The sequence below is a fragment of the Paroedura picta genome, chromosome 2 (assembly GCF_049243985.1).
Source record: "Paroedura picta isolate Pp20150507F chromosome 2, Ppicta_v3.0, whole genome shotgun sequence".
Taxonomy (NCBI): domain Eukaryota; kingdom Metazoa; phylum Chordata; class Lepidosauria; order Squamata; family Gekkonidae; genus Paroedura; species Paroedura picta.
The window spans coordinates 42,033,472-42,054,783 of record NC_135370.1 but is presented as its reverse complement, the minus strand read 5'-3'; the positions used below and the strand labels follow the sequence as shown (position 1 = coordinate 42,054,783).

Genomic DNA, 21,312 nt, shown 5'->3' with positions numbered 1-21,312 from the left:
TAACAAATATTACCATGTGTAAATACCCCCTCCTCGATAAACTTCTGGACTGGTGCTTTCCAAACTAGGCTCTGTGCCCTCAAGGGCAGTGGTGATACAGCATACAGGCAGCATGGATTGAGGAACTTGGGGCCAAACTGTTACAGATAATTTTTAAAGTTTCATCTAGATGCAAAAAGGCGAAGTGATATTGAGAAGGAGGATTTTAACATCTCCCTCCCCCATCACGATGGATAATCTACTCCTCTGAATGGCTTTTAGTGGCAGTACGAAGAAATAACAAGCATGCTTTTTTTGGCCTCATGTAGGACTAAAAACAGTCAAAGATTGGTATATTTAGTAGGGGAAACGAGAAGCGGGATTAACCGTCTCTCCCATCTCCAGTAGGGCAGTCTGGATTCGTACTCCCCCCCCCCTTCTTCTTGGCTGCCTTTTGTGATTGCCAGTGCAATGCTAAACCGTTTGCAATTAATTATATCCATTTAAATCAAAAGGGTGAAACTATGTTTAAGACATGCCTGTTCAGTGCCGGCAAGTCGCTCCTGACTTATGGAGATCCTATGAATTAATGTCTTCCAAAATGCCCTATCATTGACAGCCTTGCTGGAGTCTTGCAAAGTGAGGGCCGTGGCTTTCTTGGTTGAGTTAATCTGTCTTGTGTTGGGTCTTCCTCTTTCCCTACTGCCTTCAATTTTTCCTACCATTACTGCGAGTTTTGGGCTCTCATAATGTGAGCAGTGTATGATAGCCTCCTTTGAGTCACAGCGCTGCAAATTAAACATCTGATGAGCCCATCAAGGACGCTCAACATGGCATGGTAAAAGACGTAAGAGAAAATTAAGGCAATGCACAGATTGTGCGTCTGGGTAGCTAAATTGTCACTTAACATCAAAGCCTTTCCAAGACATTGGCTGTTAAAGGAAATTCATGTTATCTTGTCATCTAGAAAGACCCTTTGTTTCCTGACCTTTGAAAACAGAAAAATCACTGGTACATCAAATGTAAATTGTATTGACAAATGACACAAACAACACATCATGTTTTTTCAAATGCTTACACTGCGTCGTCGGTCACTCTGTAAATGTATATGGCTTCCCACGGTCCGCTAGTAATTGGTACTGCGTTTTCCTAGAAAATCAACCAAATTTAAAGGCAACTAGTCAGCTGTTGTCTTTTAGGCACATGTGCTGCAGTACAGCCATATGAATGCTAAATTCATTCCGTGCTCAACATACCACAGAGTCTTTGACATAATGGATATGTTTATAGCCATGCTTGTCACTGAAAATTTTGTAATATGAAATGGTATCGGAAGTGAAATATGGAGCTGACACGAAGAACTGAAAAACAGAAAAAGAAATGGAAACAGAAATTAATACCTCTTGAGCAACATAAAAGGCACTGAATAAACATGCAGCCAGACTAAGGATCGGGTTTTACCACTCGACTATATAGATATGGTCCGTTTGCATTATAATCGTGGATTTCGAGGAAGTTTTGTGGTCACTACACATCGCCTCAAGACGTCATATGTTAAATGAATAAACCAAATAAGTACATTTAAAATGTATCTAGATTTGAAACTTAGAATATACTGTCACTGGTGGGGCATGACTTCACCCCTCTCAAAAGTTGTTCAGAGACATTTACCATTAAAAATAGTATTTCTTATTGCCACAGAATGAGAAGTACTCTATTCAGAATTGCATTTTAAAAATGTCGAGAACAAAGTACCAAAATTAGCAGAAATGCAACAATACATTTATAGGAAATTACTAGATTTTTCGCACCTTTTGTGCAAAAGCAGATCCATTCATAACCTGACCAAGTGTTCAGCTGACCAAGTGTAACCCACGTCATTTTTCTCGTAACAATTTCATTAAATCTGATCTGATGGCCTCACTCCCATATTAGCAACCTGATGTCCCTCAGCTAACGTGGGGCGGTTTGGGGGGGTGTTTAGCCTGGCGCACCTGCACAGGCCAGCCACAGGGCCAGCCAGGGCAGAGCGCCACTGCCAGCCATCCTGCTGGCCAAGGGGCCGGGAAGGAGGGAGGCAGGGAGGGGGCTCCAGCTGGGCCATGGCACCGCAGGAAGTGGGACTTTAAAGGACCCGGGTGGGATGCGGGACGATGTCCTGGAAGGCGTAAGTGTCCCGCGGGAGTCAGGACGGATGGGCAGATTATTCACTTGTTTGGTAGTTCAGGATGAAAAATTCTGCACTTAAGTTTTTGAACAGACGAGGAACGTGAGAGGCTCAGGAGCTGAAACAAGCATTTGCTTGAGAACACTTTGTTCCAGATAATGTGAGATATCTTACTTCAAAAACGACATCTATTTATTTATATCCTGCCATCTGGCCTCTCCCACGGCCTCCAAATTGGCTTATTATAATAAAAAGCCTTGAAAACTGCCATAAACTAAAACAATAAAACAACAACACTGATAAAGTTATGCCAATGAGATATCAAGAAGAAAAGCTACGTTAACCATTGCACCCTACCTAGAACTGTCCCCAGCCAGTGGGGGGATGCTTGGGGGGGGGGGATGTACTTCCCAAGAACATGGGTAACCTTTTGTCAGCTAATTTGGAGTATGGATATCTGGATTCTGCAGTCTTTTGGTAAGAGCACTGGTGTAAATGTGAAATTAAAAAGGTGCCAGTATGTAGACCTGCCTTACACCTTTTTGAGTTAGAAGTTAATTTGATAATTGGCCCTCTGGGCTAAATCTCACATGAAGGCTGGTGCTCTCATGCAGCTTAAAAATTAATAACAACCGTCGCTTATCAAATGATGAATTAGAAAGCTTTGACCATGAAAGGCCTCTGGATATAGAATCAAAAGCAGCTTTAAAGCCAACAAGGCTGCGAAGAGGGATGCGTGTGTACGCATTTGTTGATCAAGTTCCTCAGAATTCATGGTCCATAACTGGCCTGCCATATCTAAAACTGGCTTGTTCTTCTTCCAAATGACCTTTTTGTTCTAACCAGTCACACAATTTTAAACAAAGGTATTTAGCATATAGTTTGCTGATTATGTTAAGAAAGTTTATTAGTGGTTCCTCTCCACTAGGGATGGGCACAAACATTCTGGTTTGGAACCCCTGAACCCAAATGACCCAGGGATCCTTTCCGCACCGGGATCCTTGTAGCAAATTGTTTGCTGAACGAAAAATCGCCATTTTAAATAGTGGAATTCGTCATTATGCATACCTGACTTTGTAGTGGAATCCATTTGCGTTTCCATCGTTTCCCACAGGCTTCCGGTCTCGGCAAAAATCGCTAGAAAGGAAGCGCTATTGCCGAGCTCGTCCCGCCCCTGGCTGTCAAGCAGCCAATGGGCGGCCGTTAGCATGCTCCCAAACAGCCCCTTTCCCTTTAAGAAAGGTTTTTTTTAAAACACACACACACACACACACACGTTGCAGCGAATATGCGTTGCTTCGTTGCAACGGAGAGACCCATCCAGCTGGCAGGTGTGTTTGAGCTGCCATTTCATCGTTGCCACGCTCCCCCCGAGTGAAAAAAAAAATCCCCCCCCCTCACGGGCGCGATTTTCGGCCAAAAACAGTGTGAAAAATAAAGGGAAAATACATCAGCAAACGGGCTTCTCTGTTGTTTGTGCTTAGTGACTTTAAACAGCTCTGGGGAGGGACTGCAGCCGGGGAAGCCTCACTGGCTAAATGGAGGCTCGCCGGTGCGTTGATCTCCGCTCGCTCGGAGAAAAAAAAATGGCGATCGCTTCGCCGGAAGATCAGAGGAGAGATCCAGGGGGAGGGACTTTGTAGAAACCACAACAATGGTAACGCACAGAACTTTCCCACTAGTGTTGCAGATTGGTTGCAGGAGTGTAGCGCTTTCCGGAAGGTGAATCCACTTTTGGGGATTTCCCTGAAAGCGCTACAACGAATCGCTTTTTGCGGATCGGTTTCAGGTGTGTGGCAGATTGTCAACGACGTTGTGCATAACGGTAAATCAGTAGCGTTTTCAATTGGCAACCATTGTGCGATTTTGAAGGAGTGCGGAAAGCCCCCCAGAATCCTCAAAACAAACCAGCCAGTTTCAGTTGGTCTGTTTTGCTTCTCCCCAGCCCCTTGCTGTGGGGCTGAAATGGATACAAGCTATTTCAGCCATTTTGCTCCCTCCCACTTCCAAGCCATTTAAAACTAATAGCCTGACAGATTTATCTATCTTCAGCAGCCATTTAAACTCTCTGTGTTGATTCCCCCTCCTTCCAAGGGGAGGGAAACTAAAGGGAGCACCGAAATGGATGCTAGTCTTTTCAGGCTAATACAAAGAAACACCACAGGTCAGCAATATGCAAAAAAACCAAAGAAACATCTGCGTGAGGAAGCTACCAAGTTAATTAACAAACTTTTCCTCTTCTTTGGAGTCTAGTCAGAATGACTTCTGGATTTTATTTTGCTTTCAAAGATCATTCCTCAGTGGATAGATCTGCATTAACAATTTATATGAGACAAGCCAAAGCCTCAGGCTCAGTTCACTTCTTGAGCTGTTTAAAGCAGCTTCATGACCTCTAGACACATCTATTAGGTAAGGAGAAACCTTCTTCTCCTTCTCTCTAGGGTCCTGTTATATAGCCATTGGGGTGTGGAGATCCCTAAATAGCATAACAGAGAGCTTGCGTTGCTAATAAGACTGCTTCCATGATGTCACTATATCTGCTATCTGTTTCCTTTTTGGTTTTGTTGCTGGTCAATGAATGAATGAATGAATGAATGAATGAATGAGTGAATGAATGAGTGAGTGAGTGAGTGAGTGAGTGAGTGAATGAATGAATGAATGAATGAAAATGAAAATGAATGAATGACATCAGTATTGTGATGTTACCAGCAATGTATTGATGTCCATTCTGGTGTGACACAGTACTGATATCATCACACTACCAGCTTAGCTCTGGCATTCTTCTAAACCTCCAAGATAAGCTGGAGCCTCACTTGATGTAATGCTGGCCCTTCTATGTCACGACAGAAGTGGTGTCATGGCTTTGGCATGACACAGATCACTATCCCATTTCCCCAACCATGATTCTCCCACTGTCCAGCTGGGTGACAGCAGACACTGACCACAACCTTAACACTTTTTGAAACATAAAAAGGGGTTCTTTCTTCATCATCCCCCCAAAAGTCCAGAGGTATTAGAACGTTTAGTCCGCTACTTTAAGTTTTATTGCTTCTTGGATAAAGTAGTTCATTGTTTAGATTCATTCTAACCTATCTCGCTATTCTCTTGATCATATATTTAGCCTACGATTGTATTTTTTCAAGTTTTTAACAAATTTCCACTTCAGAGGGTTGCATTTCAAAATACACCGCTTTCATGTTACCCTCGTTGAATGTGGGACAGGCACAGATAGTTGCTATATACTTTATCATTAATGAGCCATGCTGTCAGCAGCTGATGGGGGAACCATTTGGCCCCACTCAAAGGTGCCTGGTTGTAACAATATGGACATACTAGTTGGGGGAAGCACATAAAATGGGTGTGTATTGTAACTCATACGTGTGAAATACATCCTCATTCTTTCTACTTGTGTTTTCCCCCATCAAATGATGCTTGGGTTTAATTTATTTAAATAATTTCTCAAGACCATCTGTGCCTGTTAGGAGTAAACAAAAACAACTTTTGAATGAAATGTATAATGCATGGACTGACAGCCACGAAAAGTCTTCTGCATAGATCAATTAGGAGCTATAGATTGCTCATAACAAAACCAACATTTAAAAGAGAATAGAAATCATACTCCACCAGCCCATCCTGTCTGGCTTTCTTCTATGTGCTGCCGATTCTGCAAAACAAAATCAAGTTAAATAGCATCAGGACTGAAACACAGCCAGCTTGCTGGGATTCAAATCAAAAAACGTTTTCCATGAGCAAAATATGTGCGTGCCAAGTTCCATACTTTTAAACCATAAGCACTTTGTAAAAGTGTAAGAACATCAATGCGAAAAGCATAGTCTTCAGGTACAAACAAAAACTGGCATAGAAAGGCTAGAGATTTATATCAGTGATGACTGTTTTGGGTGTGGTGTGGTGCAGAAACAGAGACCCTGGCTGGCCTAGCAGTCTCCTGTATGTGCAGAAACACTGGTTCAGGCTGAGGCCTAGTAAAAGTGTCTCCCTCTGGGAACCTGAGGTCAAGTTGGCTATAACTTCAAATCATTTGCTATACATTTGATGGGTCTACTCAATCATGCCAATGCTGGTCATTGGACATAAAAAAAAGGTCTTTCATTCTAATTTTGTCTTTTTTTCTCGATGACATCTAAATTTGGGACATTTTCTGTTTCTGGGTGGGCCATTTTGTTTTGAACCTTGAAAGTGTGTGGGCTACAATGTTGTCAGGTAACACCTCGATCCAGAGAGGCGATGCTTGTAAATATATTTAGGTTAGACCAGTCTTTTTCAGCCTTTTAAACATGGAGGAGCTTCTAGCTTGTGGCTGAGTCCATTAAGGCAGGAAAGGAAATGCCACGGACACCCTTCGACGCTCCAGTGGCCCCCTGGGGACCCATGGCCCCTTGCCTGGGAATCCCTGGGTTAGAAATTTAGGCTTTATTATTTTATCCTCACTCTTCACGGTTCATATATTCTTGCACATTCTTTTCATAAATCTCATTAATGACATTTTGGGGTGTTCTTGGGTCTGAGAGCTTCAATCGTAATAAAGTAGATCAGCTCTTATTGGCTACAGCTACTAGAGTAACCCCTCTCTGGAAGTCAGCTTGCAGGGCTGGCCTCTTCAGGGCTTATCTTGCAGGGCTGACTGATTTAGAGACTCAGTCTCTGACTGGTAGGTTAATTAAGGAGATAGTTGGTAGCTTTATCCTGGGGGTTGCCAAGTGGAATCAAGCTGGCAGCAGGGGGATTGAGGGGAGTGGTCCAGGAGCTCCCTGACATGCTTACATTACACAGAAATCACTTCAGCACACAGGAGACAATGCTTTGACTTTGGGGTGAAATGATCGCCTTGGGAGGTGGGAAGGGGAAGGAGATGTGCTTCCCAACCAGATTCTGCATGATTGTGGCAATTCTGCGGTTTCTTGTAGGCTGAAGAATGTTTCAGGGATTTCTCAAAGTTGAGAAAAGTTGAGAAAGGATGCTCAAAAGCTTACATCCTCGTGGGACTCCAAGGTCCAACTGGATTTGAATCATTTGTAAATCACAGTTTTGGCTCTTCTTAAGCTGTAACATGGACTAAATCACTACAGCTTGAAGCAATATCTTAAAACAGCTACAAAATTCCCTGAGATTCTTTTACAGTATCTTCTGTGCCTTTATGACCGTTTATGCACTGGGACCTTCACTGCCCCACCCCCCTGTCAGGAGCACAGAACCGGGGTGGATGAGGTGCACCAGGCCAAATGCTCCCCCATGTGGGTGAAGGAAAAGGTGGGGCAACCTGCCATGACTAAAACTCTAGCCTGCAGCCCAGCATGAAACCTCCAGTGCATAAACGGTCTATGAGACATTCCTGAACATTCAATTGAATTTTTTTCTTATTTGAATGGAGCTCACATTTTCAGCAAATCAAAATATTCGAAATAAAAGGTACTAAGATTTTTTTTCTAACTTCTGTTTCCTATTTTCAAAACTTTTTATTACACAAAAATTTACAGATTATAGGATAATTTTATTTAAAATATCTATACCTCATCTTTCTATTTGGTTTAGGGCGGTTTTCAAGTCATGATTAAAACATTATAAAGTTAAAACAAATAAATTCCTCAAATACTTTCCTTTCCCTGAAAAAACTGTCTCATAATCAAGTAAACTTCATACGATGAAACTCTGATTTTAAAAGAAAAAAGAATTAAAGTTTAATCTCTTATGGGCTCCTTGATCTTTGATTAGGGTCACAGGCCAGACCTGGCGATTCCCTGGAATTACAGCTCATTTCCAGGCGACAGAGATCAGTTCCCCTGGAGAAAATGGCTGCTTGGGAGGGTGGACTCCAGAGCATTACACTCCACTGAGGTTCCTCCCCATCCCAAATCCACCCACTCCTGACTCCACCCCCAAAGTCTCCAGGTATTCCCCAATCCAGAGCTGTCTTTGATCTCAAAACTGCTACAAAAGAATGGGAACAATCACAGTGCAGCAGGTCTTTGCACAGAATTTTAAAAGGGGGGGGGGGGTTACAATACATTCCAGAACCTTTGTGAAACTCCATAATGACTTCTTTCTCGCTTTTTTCTAGAATTTTTTAACTTTTTTCTATTATTTTTCTATCTAGTACCACTGTTAATAGGTTTTCATTGATTCAAGTAGTAGCCTTTTGTTTATTTTATTTTCTCTTGGGAAGGGTTAACCCCCCCCCCCATGCCCCCGTTGCACAGCCCAAAGCAGAACTGCCCCATTCAAAGTCGAAAGCTTACACTCTTAGTTAAATTAATAAATAAAAGCTTTGGCAGATGAATCAATAAAGGTGATTTTCGTTCACGATAGCACTGCTGAATTCCTTTGGACGTTAACTCATATGCACAAAAGAGTCACAGCACCCATTTTCATTCTAACTTAGCAACTGAGTAGACCTGCAGACCAACCACAGAAGGCTGGCAAAATCATTCTTCTTGCCCCTTGCTTCTTACAGACCCCTCGCTTTCTCCCTTAGTTACCAAATTTATTTATGTATTTTATTTCTATGCCGCCCTTCCCTCAGGGCAAGTACCTCTCATTCTTTCATATGTCCATCTATTCATTCATCCACTCGCTGGTTAAAAAAGAAAACAACCAACTATTCTGACATCCTGGGACAATTTTGGAGGATGACTCGTGGAAGAAACAGCCAATCAGCATCATGCATAACCAACAATTTCAGAATTGCCATGGGGAATATTTGGTTTGTTTTGGAGCTTGCTTTAGGTGATGATTTATATTGCCGATTACACCCGGGTGGCTTCCGGTACGGCCTGACCGCTCTGAAACTTCCTTGGGTCGTCATGCTCAATTACTTAAGAAAGGCAGAACTTTGGGGCTTATTTCCTGCAGCTTCTGCAGCTGCACAGAACACATTCCACGATATTTCCAAATGCTCCAGTAAAATCACCCTGATATTATAAAATGTTTTACAGTGCAATCCTAAACAGACTGAGGCCCTTCCAAGCCCTTTAATTTCTAGGCACTTTAGAAGGGTATAACTTTGATTAGGACAGCTAGACACTGACTTACGACACATTTCTTTGTGTACTGCCAACATTTAAAATCAGTTTTTGGTCCAGCCTTTCAGCATTCCATGAAAACAAACGATTAGTAGGCTATGGCCAACATTTTGCACAAAGGATTTAGATATAACTTGTTTGAATTTTTTTTTTGCCAGAGCCATTTAAACATTGTGTGGATTTAATGTTTTGTTACTGTTAGGACCCTCCTGAAATATTCTCAGTAAATTTGCTCTCTGAAGACAGATTTCTTCCCCAATTTTAAACATCCACAATGTTCAGTTTCAGCAAAATAATTACTTTCCTCCCAGGGGCTCCATCTTTTACTAGCCTGTGTATGACCGTTTACGCACGGGAGTTTTTATGCTGGGCTGCAGGCTGGAGTTTTAGTCGTGGCAGGCTGCCCCACCTCTTCCTGTACCCACATGGGGGAGCATTTGGCCCGGTGCACCTCATCCGCCCCCGATCTGTGCTCCTGCACAGGAGGTGGAGCAGTGAAGTTCCCAGTGCATAAACAGTCTATATGATGGAAAGAAGAGCAGGAAGCCCCTCAAGTTGTCTCCTGGCAGTAACAGTTTAGAGAAACCTTTTTTGTAGCTTTATATGGCATTTCCCCCTCTCACACTAGTTCTACTTTCCCTTAACCACTACATTACACTGGCTCTCACTGTTTGCTGAGGGTTTCTGTTTCTTAAAACTGCTTCTATTATTTTGGAGGGGGGGGTTAACTCCCTAATGTAATTTTTTAAAATCAGATTTCTCTGCAAACTTGGCAAGTTTTTCAGGTTTATAGAAAGATCTGTCTTTTCTGTTTATGGCTCCAGTCTCCAGATTTAGCTATCCACATATTTTGCCCTGTTGTGAATTTGATCTATTGATACAGATGCAGGCCCAGGGGAAATGGTGCAAATACATTAAACCATTGCTAGTTCCTCTAATGTATTTCCCTGTAAAGCACCTACCATTCAACTAATGTGCTGGGCTCATATAAAATTAAACATAGATGCAGCTTAACTCAAGTAATACGTCTATGACATAATTAATCAAGTGTTCTTAATTGACTTCTACAGTACTGTTCATATTTGAAAAGCAGGGCAAAGTTTTTCGTGGGACGAGGGACACTGTTGAAATTGCAACAAGCAAGTCATTTTTGTGAAGTCAGCCTTGAAGGGTTGCTGTTAAGCTGTTTAAGCTGAGCTGTCCCTGTGTGCTCACTAGTGACATGTAATGGTCCCTTTGGGATTGCAGTGGAAAAATCTCAGCACATGCCTGGGAGATCTATTTAATTAAGCTGGGCTCTTGCCTACTTCCTCTTTCTTCAGGAAGAGCAGATCAGTATGTGCCTTTGCTGAAGCAACAAGCAGCTGGCCACCATTTAAGCTCTTCACCTTCTCCATCTGCTGATGCATGGGATGTAGTCCGCCTGCAGCCTAGCCATAGAGGCTTGAAATGTGCTGCTTCTGTAACTACTCTTTAAGTTTTGTATTCTGAAGCAGATATGAGGTATGTTTGTAAATAATCGTGCCTAGTAAAGATTACTCCCTTTTGAACCTCAAAGTGCCTCATCCACAAAGGTACTTCTGTAGCTCTATTTCTCTGGAGGGGCTCAGGACCAAGTCAAGTCCAAAAGTCCCAACTCTGCCTGATCATGCAAATTCTTATTCGCATTTCAGTTTTCACTCCGAAGGACAGCTTTACCGATTCATTGGGGTATTTTCCTAAGCAGCTTTTAAGCAGGCACTCAGTACACACACTGCTGGGCTTGCAAAATCACATTCCCTGGCTATATTTGACAACGCTGTTTTTATCAACGCAGAGTATATGGAGTAGTCACCATCTCGTATGCATTATAACTTCCGGTTTAATCGTTTTAATCGAAAGAGATGGGCTTATTTCCCTGGAGAGATCTTTGAGCAAACAAGGCTTAATGGAGTTCTTCCATCTGTTTGCACCTCTGGTAACAAACCACTGGTGCACAGATTTATAGGATAAAAGCACTTTGTAAATACACCACAAGAGAGGGTTTTGGCAACTACATGCTGAGAAGTGTCGTTTTGGACGGGAGGTCACCAGGATGCTGACCACTGCGGCTTCAGGTCCAGCAAACCACTTCACAGAGAACATCTTGAATGCACTGGCCTTTTATAACAGCATTAGCTCTGCATTGCAATGTGTATGCCCAGGTTTCTGCCTAAGGGTAGGGTGATGACAATAAAGTGAAAAGACGGACTTTGAGGGAAAGAGGCGTGAGTAGGCTAAAATAAATGGACTCACAGTAGGGAACCAAAACTGTTTGGTCCACACATTTTCCCAGCTCTGGCAGGAAAGTCCCTCAAAGAAATGACTTATGCTTTGACAAAGGGAGGGACAAAATTAAGGGAAAGCAGCCAGTACAGTAATTCTGGATCTATATCTTCTGTTTGTTGGTTTTAACCTAAAATTGCATGAAAATATTTGAGAGCCAGCATGGTGTAGTACGTAAGGGCAGTGGCCTCAAATCTGGAGAACCGGGTTTGATTCCTCACTCCTCCTCCACATGCAGCCAGTTCAGTGACCCTGGGCCGGTCTCAGTTCTCAGAACTTGTTTTAAAGTCTTTTAATGCAGGGGTAGTCAACCTGTGGTCCTCCAGATGTCCATGGACTACAATTCCCATGAGCCCCTGCCAGCAAACACTGGTGTGCTGAACTGGGCCAGTATATCCGATTAGGCCTGCAGAGATCCAGGTTCAAATCCCTACTCACCATGAAACTCACAGGGTAACCTTAGACTAGTACTCCCGTGGTCTAACTCAGGGGTAGTCAACCTGTGGTCCTCCAGATGTCCATGGACTACAATTCCCATGAGCAAACTCTGGCAGGGGCTCATGGGAATTGTAGTCCATGAACCTCTGGAGGACCACAGGTTGACTACTGATCTAACTTACCACTGAGCACTGTTACTGGGGGGAAACTGTGGAGAAGGGAATTACATAGGCTAAATTCCTTATACAAAATAGAAGGAATTAGGCAAGGAATGAGTTTGGGCTTCTATATTTATAGCTTGATTTATCTACCGCCCCTTTTGGACTTGTCTTGGGGCAGCGAACAATAAAACGAGTTCGAACAATTCCATTTCAATTAACATTAGCCATTAAATATTTCACAATAAAAGCAGCACAACATTTTAAATTATAAATAAAATACTGTTGTCAGCAGCCATATCAGATAATTTCTGGCCAGTGTGATGTTACCAGGAAGGAGGTGGTGGGAGTAGGGGGGACAGAATAGGGGGGAGGGAAGGGAGATCCGGTCAGTTGTTTCTGTGTTTCCTGATTGGCCTCAACCATAAGCCTGGCAGAAGCCCTGTGGAACTTTGTACACTTCATCAGGGCCCGGATCTCTCTAGGGCCAGTTTGGTGTAGTGGTTAGGAGTGCAGACTTCTAATCTGGCATGCCAGGTTCGATTCTGCGCTCCCCCACATGCAGCCAGCTGGGTGACCCTGGGCTCACCATGGCACTGATAAAACTGTTTTGACCAAGCAGTGATATCAGGGCTCTCTCAGCCTCACCCACCCCACAGGGTGTCTGTTGTGGGGAGAGGAATGGGAAGGCGAATGTAAGCCACTTTGAGCCTCCTTCGGGTAGGGAAAAGCGGCATATAAGAACCAACTCTTCTTCTTCTTCTTCTAGGGAGCTCATTCTACCAGGCAGGGACCATGGCCAAAAAGGCCCTGGCTCTGGTAGAGGCCAGGCATATTCCTTTAGAGCCGGCCAGTTGGTATTGGCTCCTCAGTTGGTTGATATCCTCAGCCAGTTGGTATTGGCTGACCGAAGAACTCTCTGGAGAATGTGTTCAGACAGGTAGTCCCTGAGATACCCAGGGCCCAGACTGTGTAAGGCCTTGAAAGTTAATACCAAGACTCTGAACCGGATCTGGAATTCAACTGAGAACCAATGCAGCTGCCCCAGAAGGGAGGAAGACTTGCCATCCCAATCGCTTGGGTATAACTTGAGCAAGGATGCTGTCCCATGGTTTGTTCTATTTAGCTCCCAATCTGATAAAAAACTCTGGGGAAGCACAGTGACTATTTGCCCATTGGGTGGTCCTAATCAAAAGCGAAGTGGAAGCCCAGTGGCATCTTGAAGACTAACAAAATGTATCTCAGGATAGGCTTCCATTAGCCAGACCTCTGTTTCGTGAACTCGTACGTGGGAATAAAAGTTGTTAATGTTGAAAGTGCTCCTAGACTTCCATTTGATTTTGTTGGAAGAGACTGGCATGGCTACCCCTCTGGACCAATTAAGAAGTATTATGCTAGTCTTGAGTGTGGCACATTTTTAAATGGACCAACATGGCTGCCTGTAGGAATTTTTTTAGATATATAATAATTATAAACGTCCATCAGTAGCTACTGCAGCAACTTAAAAGCAAGCCCTGTGGACAAGAGTACCTCTGGGCACATCCAGGATCTGGAACGATCATTGTAGTCACAAATAGCCAAAAGCGAGAAGTTCTGGACTCTTTTCAGCCACTGCACGCCAATTCGGTTATCTGTCACCCACGTAATCCAAGTGACATAATGGTCGCTAGAAAGGAGAGATGCAAAGAAATAATACTTTACTATAAGAACAACATACTATTGTATGCGTCGTGGCTGAGTTTCTACTGCCTCCGGAACCCCAGGGTCGGATCTGTCATAAGATCTGTAAGATCTGAGGCCTCACTCCCAGGAGGAGAACAGCAGGATGTTGTCCCCGGCTGAACGAGGGGAACAATTAGTCAATTAGTCGATAGTTAGCAGTTCGCCAGCCGCCTTGTTTTTGATATTGGTATTGGTATTGATAGAAACAGTTTTTATTAAGGGGAATTATGGGGTTTTATTGTATTTTATCCTTTTATCTTTGTAAACCGCTGTGAGCCCAGCTGGGAACAGTGGTATATAAGTGCAATATCCGACTCCTTTGCACTCCCATGTGGGGTGCCACAGGGAGCGGTGCTCTCCCCCACGTTATTTAACATCTATATGCGTCCCCTGGCTCAGCTGGTACGGAGTTATGGGCTTGGGTGTCACCAGTACGCTGATGATACCCAGCTCTATCTCTTGATGGATGGCCGGCCAGATCTCCCCCCAGAAAAATTCGCCAGTTGTTTGGAAGCAGTGGCTGGATGGATCAGGAAGAGCCGCCTGAGACTCAACCCCTCTAAGACGGAGGTCCTTTGGCTAGGCCGAAGGGAGCAGGAACAGGAAGCACGTCTTCCCTGCCTGGACGGGGTACAATTGTCATCTGTGCCCCAAGCCAGGAATTTGGGAGTGATTCTGGATGCCTCACTTTCCATGGAAGCCCAGGTCACTAAGGTAGCCCGGACGGCGTTTCTCCATCTACGCCAAGCTCGGCTACTAGCACCCTACCTGCCCCCGGAACACCTGGCCACTGTGATCCACGCAACGGTTACTTCTAGATTAGACTTCTGTAACTCGCTCTACGCGGGCCTACCCTTGTCTCTAACCCGGAAGTTACAGCTGGTACAGAATGCAGCTGCACGGGTCCTCACTAAATCATCTTGGAGGTCCCATGTTCAGCCTCTGCTGAAGCAGCTGCACTGGTTGCCAGTTTGTTTCCGGATCAGGTTCAAGGTTTTGGTACTAACCTTTAAGACTATACGCGGCTTGGGTCCTGCATACTTGAGGGACCGCCTATCTCCTTATGCCCCCCGCAGGGCACTTCGCTCTGCGGGTAAGAATCTGCTGATGATCCCAGGACCCCGGGAGGCACGCCTGGCCTCGACAAGGGCCAGGGCCTTTTCGGTCCTGGCCCCTACCTGGTGGAATGAGCTCCCTGAAGAGCTGCGGGCCCTGTCGGAGCTCTCTGAGTTCCGCAGAGCCTGCAAAACGGAGCTCTTCCGCCAGGCGTTTGTCTAAGGCCGGGTGATGGCCCGGGGCTAAGATCGGACCCCTCTCCCTGGAGGGGGGAGGCCAGTACTAAACTGACCTGGTTCCCCAGAGTGTTCCATCCTATGCCCAATTATCCTCCGTTCCCTTCTGCTCATCCAGTGGGCCTGTACGGGAATAGTTTTAATCGCCATCATTGTGACTTAGTCATTGTTTTAATGGGGTTTTAATGGGGGTTTAATGGGGAATTTTAATGGTTAATATATTGTATTTGTATAAAAATGTTGTGAACCGCCGCGAGCCGGTTTCCGAGAGCGGCGGTCATACAAATCAAATAAATAATAATAATAATAAATAATAATAAATAAATAATAATAAATAAGTATATTAACATGACAGATCCAAACCCTGGTGTTCTGGAAGCAGGAGAAAATCAACCATGAAACCTCCCACTCCCTATACATAAAATAGACCAGAACCCTCACATAGAAAAGACCCGTAAGAAAAAATCTTAGCTGAAATTATAGTATATTTCCATTAACAAGAGAAAGAAAAAGCAGTGACAAAGGTAAGTATAAGAACATGCTACCTTGACGCTATCACTGCTGGTGCAGGTACTTCCTTAGGACCGAAAACGTCAGGGTTCGTGGTGTCTACGACAAACACCTTAACTGTAGGGTTTTTAGCCCCAGCCTTTGAAGAAAATGTATCAGGTTATTGAAACTGATCCTTGGAATATTTAGTTATCCAAAAATACAACAATTCCCATTTTCAAGACATTTTTCCCCGTAGCCAATTTAGATATAGACACGTTTTTGCACGACTTCACAATTTTAAAGCACCATAATTTACTTAATCACAGTGCAATCTTGGACAGAATCACACCCTTCAGAGTCCTCGGAAGTCAATGAGTTTAGAGAAGCATAAACTCTACTTAGGATTGCACTGCTATTTGAGAAGACCTTTAATGTTAGCAAAGTTAAATGTTTTACCTTCAGCATTGCCGGCTGGGAGATTTCATAATATTTCTTACATTAACAGAATTTGCACGTGTGGACAAAATTGTATGGATCTGTTATCACTTCTCGGCCTTTTGGCTAAGATCAAGTGTGTGTGTATGGATCTGTTTTACACGTATTGCTTTTGCCCATTTTATGTAGATGTTGGGACCAAATTTTTAGCTCCACTTTTCATGTCACCAGAAAAGCTAGCTATTCTGATTAATAGTCAGAATTCTGCCTAGATTGAGAAGGTAGCAATCTGTAAACCCGCCAGCGCCGCGCCGCGGACTTAATAATTGACTAAGGCCTGTGTGGGAGGAGTTAGGGCGGGCCCTGTCCAGGATAAAAACTCGGAGGGGCCAATCAGGAGCCGCAAAGCAGCTCCTGATTGGCCCCTCCGAGTGTCCATCCCGCTCCAAGCAGCCAACGGGGAGCCGCGCGTTGCCTGCTTTGCCCGGCCACGGAATCACCACATCGACTGACTGGCAGCCGATGCAGTAAGTCCTGTGGGGGCCGTACTGCCTTCTCCTCCTGAGAGCTGCCGGTGGGGGGGGGGCTGCACCGCCTTCTCCCGGCCGCTGGAGCAGCCTGGCCACGTCTAAGACGCGGCCAGGCCATTCCAGCGGCCAGGAGAAGGCTCTGGAGAGCTGCCGGGGGGGGGGCCGTCTTCTCCCGGCCGCCCTAGCGCCCATTTTATCCTCTTTTAAAATGGGCTTGATTCCTAGTATTTCTATAAGCTGCCATAAAGCTGCGAGATATCAAATTGCAGAGTTAATATTTGTCCATTCTTGACCTCCACAAATTGCATATAATGGTTGTATTAATTGCATCTTCTCTCTCATGATATGCCAATAAATGTGCATGCATGTGACTGCACTGCTATTTAGTTAATTTCTGTGACACCTGTTGGCACAATACAGGGCCATTTCTCCAGGCAACGTCACAAGCTATTTCTCTCTCAAAGCAAGAACATTCCCTGTGCTTTTGTAACCCTGCAAGCACTTTGCTTCTATAAATGATTATATCAAGGGAAGGAAGCCCCTAGAACAGGGGTAGTCAACCTGTGGTCCTCCAGATGTTCATGGACTACAATTCCCATGAGCCCCTGCCAGCGTTTGGCAATGGGAATTGTAGTCCATGAACATCTGGAGGACCACAGGTTGACTACCCCTGCCCTAGAACACATGCTGAAAGCAGCCGACCATTTTGCATCTAGGATCAAGGCTTGGCATCCACCCACACAACCGGGCCACCAGAAGTCTGCTGGGGCCAGTAGTGCAGGAGATATCAACAGGCATGGCTCATACGCATCATCCATTCTCAGACCTGTGGAGCAACCCACCATGTCCAAGATGAACCTCTGATATGCTGACAGTGCCCTAATGCTTGGCATTTTCCATGTTTATCTGGCTCAGTCTAACCCTCCCCCTTTCTTCCAGTTTGCATGAATTCCAACATCTTCCTAAGTAGACGGTGTAAATTTTTTAGTGCTTCAATCAAAATGGTTGCCCACCCCTGGACTCTACCTATCAAAAATCTATCGCTAGAACTTCATGTTGCTGATATCTAGAAGAATGTTCTGGAAAACTAGGACTTAAAACCACTGTTTTTGGTTCAAGTCATCTCCATGAAGACCACCCGTTTATTTATTCTGAATTTATATGCATGTATTTTTGCCAATAAAAGTGTTCACAATGTACTCACATCAATTCACCAGGTTTATCATAGGTGCTAATCCCATAATGTACATTAAGGAATTATTGTGTTTTTGCAATGACTGGTTCTTCCAATCACTTTCCTTTTCAAAATTTTAAGGCCAGGATTCAGTTCTTCCCTTTTTGCATATATTTTTCTGTAAATGAGAGATATCTCACTGGAGAAACTGTGTGGTGTAGTGGCTAGACTACACCTAGGGAGACCCAGGTTCATATTCCAGGCCACCATGAATTTCACTGGGTGATCCCGGATCACTCTCTACCAGTCTAACTAATCCTGTAAGTTGCTGAATGCATGCAATGGCATTTATTGACTTATATACCAGTATTCTCCTAAATGGGACTCCAAGCAATTAAGGAATATTTTCTCCTCCATTTTCTCACAGCAACCACTCTGTGAAGGGGATTAAGTTGAGAGAATATGACTAGCCCAACATTCAACAGCAAACTTCCATGGCTGAGTGGATCCTAGTGGGTTTTTTTTGTAACCAGAAAAATGGAGGAGAGGAAGAACCTTGAGGTCCTTGGAGGAAGGAGTAGAAGAAGAGTTGGTTCTTTTCTCTATTAGAAGAATTCTCAAAGTGGCTTACAGTCGCCTTCCCTTCCCTCTCCCCACAACAGACACCCTGTGAGGGAGGTGAGGCTGAGAGAGCCCTGCTATCACTGCTGAGTCAGAACAGTTTTATCAGTGTTGTGGCGAGCCCAAGGTCACCCAGCTGGCTGCATGTGGAGGAGGAGCAGGGAATCGAACCCAGCTTGCCAGCGGTGCTCCTAACCGCTACACCAAGCTGGGCCTCATTGTTAGAACATTGCTAACGCCCAACATAAATAATCAGTAGCCCTTCTAAATTTTGAGAGGTGGAAATGGATGTCGGGGAAGAGTTGACTTTATTATTTAATTATTGTAAAAATAATAATTGATTTTTAATTTAGCACTAGGAATAGATGGAAAGGCTATGACTCAGTGGTACACTGTTTCTATGCATAGTAGTCTGATTCAAATCCTGGCATCTTTACAAGCAAATATTAGGAAAGACCATGCTCTTCCCTTTTTAAAGAGGTAGTTCAGAGAGCCAGCTTGGTGTAGTGGTTAGGAGCACAGACTTCTAATCTGGCAAGACGGGCTTGATTCCCCACTCCCCCACATGCAGCCAGCTGGGTGACCTTGGGCTCGCCACAGCACTGATAAAGCTGTTCTGACTGAGCAGTAATCTCAGGGCTCTCTCAACCTCACCCGCCTCACAGGGTGTCTGTTGTGGGGAGAGGAAAGGGAAGGCAAATGTAAGCCACTTTGTAAGCTACCCTTGGGTAGAGAAAAGCAGCCTATAAGAACCAACTCTTCTTCTTCTTCTTTACTGCCTACCAAGCTCAAGACAATAATGCATAAAATGGTCTCATTGAGATCAGTGTGCATAGGAGAGTGTGACTCTGTGGAAGACTTGAGCTGTAGAAAACAGAAAAAGAAACATTCCTCGTGACAAAATCTTATTCAACTGAATGATGGTCTTATGACTTTAAAGAACATACCTTTGGGTAAGGAATAGTTATTTTTCTAGGATACTGATCCGCACCGTAATATGAATATTCAATGACAGGTATGTTGGTATCGTTGAACTGAATATACGCGATGTTCTTCCCATTTGGAGACCACCAGAGGGCATATTTTACAGCAAGCATTTCCTCTACGAGAAATCAAGTCAGAAGTCATCCATGTTTTTACTACAAAAGAAGATTTTATGTTATCTACTATGATCTCGTAAAGGCACAAGTATGTGCAGAATATATTCTCCTCTAAGCAAGAAGAAGAGTTGGTTCTTATATGCCGCTTTTCTCTACCCGAAGGAGGCTCAAAGTGGCTTACAGTCACCTTCCCTTTCCGCTCCCCACAACAGACACCCTGTGGGGTGGGTGAGGCTGAGAGAGCCCTGATATCACTGCTTGGTCAGAAGAGTTTTATCAGTGCCGTGGGGAGCCCAAGGTCACCCAGCTGGCTGCATGTGGGGGAGCGCAGAATCGAACCCAGCTCGCCAGATTAGAAGTCCACACTCCTAACCACTACACTAAGTCTTCAGATATTCTCCTCTCCTTTTGTATGGTGGCTTTGTTCCTTAGTAGAGAGTATGTTCTGGATATACTGGGGCCCTCTGAAACCAACATACTAGTCAAAAACGTAGTTCTGCCCCAGTAACAAGCATATAGGTGAGACAGTATGCAGGGTTTGGTTTCTGTTCCACAGACGTTCTCAAGCACCTTTTAGTAACATTGAGACGATGGGAGAGAAACAGGGCACAACTTCTTTGTACTTAGTGCAAAGTCACAAAGAGCCAGTGTAGTATAATATATGCCCCATGTCTTAGATTTGGTAGTCCATCAACTGGGTCGTCAGCACCAGGGAAATATGCATTTTTAATCATAGAATCACAGAGTTGGAAGAGACCACATGGGTCATCTAGTCCAGCCCCCTGCACTATGCAGGACACTATCACTCATCCACTGTAACCTGCCACCCCCTTGAACCTTCACAGAATCAGCCTCTCTGTCAATTTAAATAATGTTCAGAGGGAACAGGCATTGGAGAGAGACAAAAAGCTCAAATAAATGATGTTAAGAAATTAAGGTGGTTTATGAGAAATAAAAATGAATAAATATTATGGGGTGAAATCTGGCACCATCCCCCACTTTTACCCCCCCAATCCCTTTACATAGTAATAATATTAATCTTAAAACACTGCTACCTTCATAAACCCAGTCCGGAATGCCATTAAATATCTCATTCGTTTTTCCATTAGTAGTTATTTGAATAGAAGGTTCTCTAGGATCTTGCTTCAAATATATATTATTCTGATATACATATGCCTGTGTGGAAAAATATATATATATATAAAGTCACAATTGGCATTATGTAGTCAAAGCTGTTGCACATATGTAGTGACTTCTATTTTATATCAAATACAGGATTTCATCCAAAGAGCCTTGTTTGTGAGCAGCAGTGCTTTTCACTCTATCATGGGGGGGGGGGATCATAAATTACTCCTCAAAAATTCTCTCAGACAGTTTCAGCACTGGAGGCTTTGTGCTGGGCTGCAAGCTGGAGTTTGAGCTGGGGCAAGTTACCCCGCCTCTTCCAGCTCCTACATGATGGAGCATTTGGCCTGGGGCACCTCATCTGCCCCGGATTTGTGCCCCCCCGTGGTTGCTGGGAGAGCAAAATTCCCAGTGCGGAAACCGTGTCAGTGATAAAACTGATATCCTATACAAGGACCTCTACAGGACATAATAATATAGAGTCCACTATACAAAGCAAACATTTTTTTCAGGGGAACTGGAGTTTGTTGTCTGAAGAACAGCTGTAATTTCAGGGGATCTCCAGGTCCCACCTGCGGGCTGGCATCCCTAGTTATGGTATTTGTTCATTGATTACAAGTAATTAGATGGGATTCCCTCTGTTTGATAGTTCTAAAATACTAACTGAATGATTTCTATTCATAGTTTCTATTCATATTTTGTATTAAAATAAATCAAGAAGATCAATAAAACAAATCA

General features: G+C 43.9%; 1 protein-coding gene across 3 annotated transcripts in view; it reads right to left on the bottom strand.

Moving 5' to 3' along the window:
• Positions 1-21,312, bottom strand: part of FAP (fibroblast activation protein alpha) — an 80,955-nt gene that overhangs the window by 41,312 nt on the left and 18,331 nt on the right. For all 3 annotated transcript variants that reach the window (XM_077319902.1, XM_077319901.1, XM_077319900.1), the window contains exons 8-14: positions 20,505-20,625; positions 19,297-19,451; positions 15,643-15,746; positions 13,614-13,749; positions 5,766-5,810; positions 1,236-1,340; positions 1,058-1,128 (exon numbers count right to left, since the gene is read on the bottom strand). In XM_077319902.1, the coding sequence (XP_077176017.1) occupies positions 1,058-1,128; positions 1,236-1,340; positions 5,766-5,810; positions 13,614-13,749; positions 15,643-15,746; positions 19,297-19,451; positions 20,505-20,625 (737 nt within the window). The remainder of the gene's footprint in view (positions 1-1,057; positions 1,129-1,235; positions 1,341-5,765; positions 5,811-13,613; positions 13,750-15,642; positions 15,747-19,296; positions 19,452-20,504; positions 20,626-21,312) is intronic.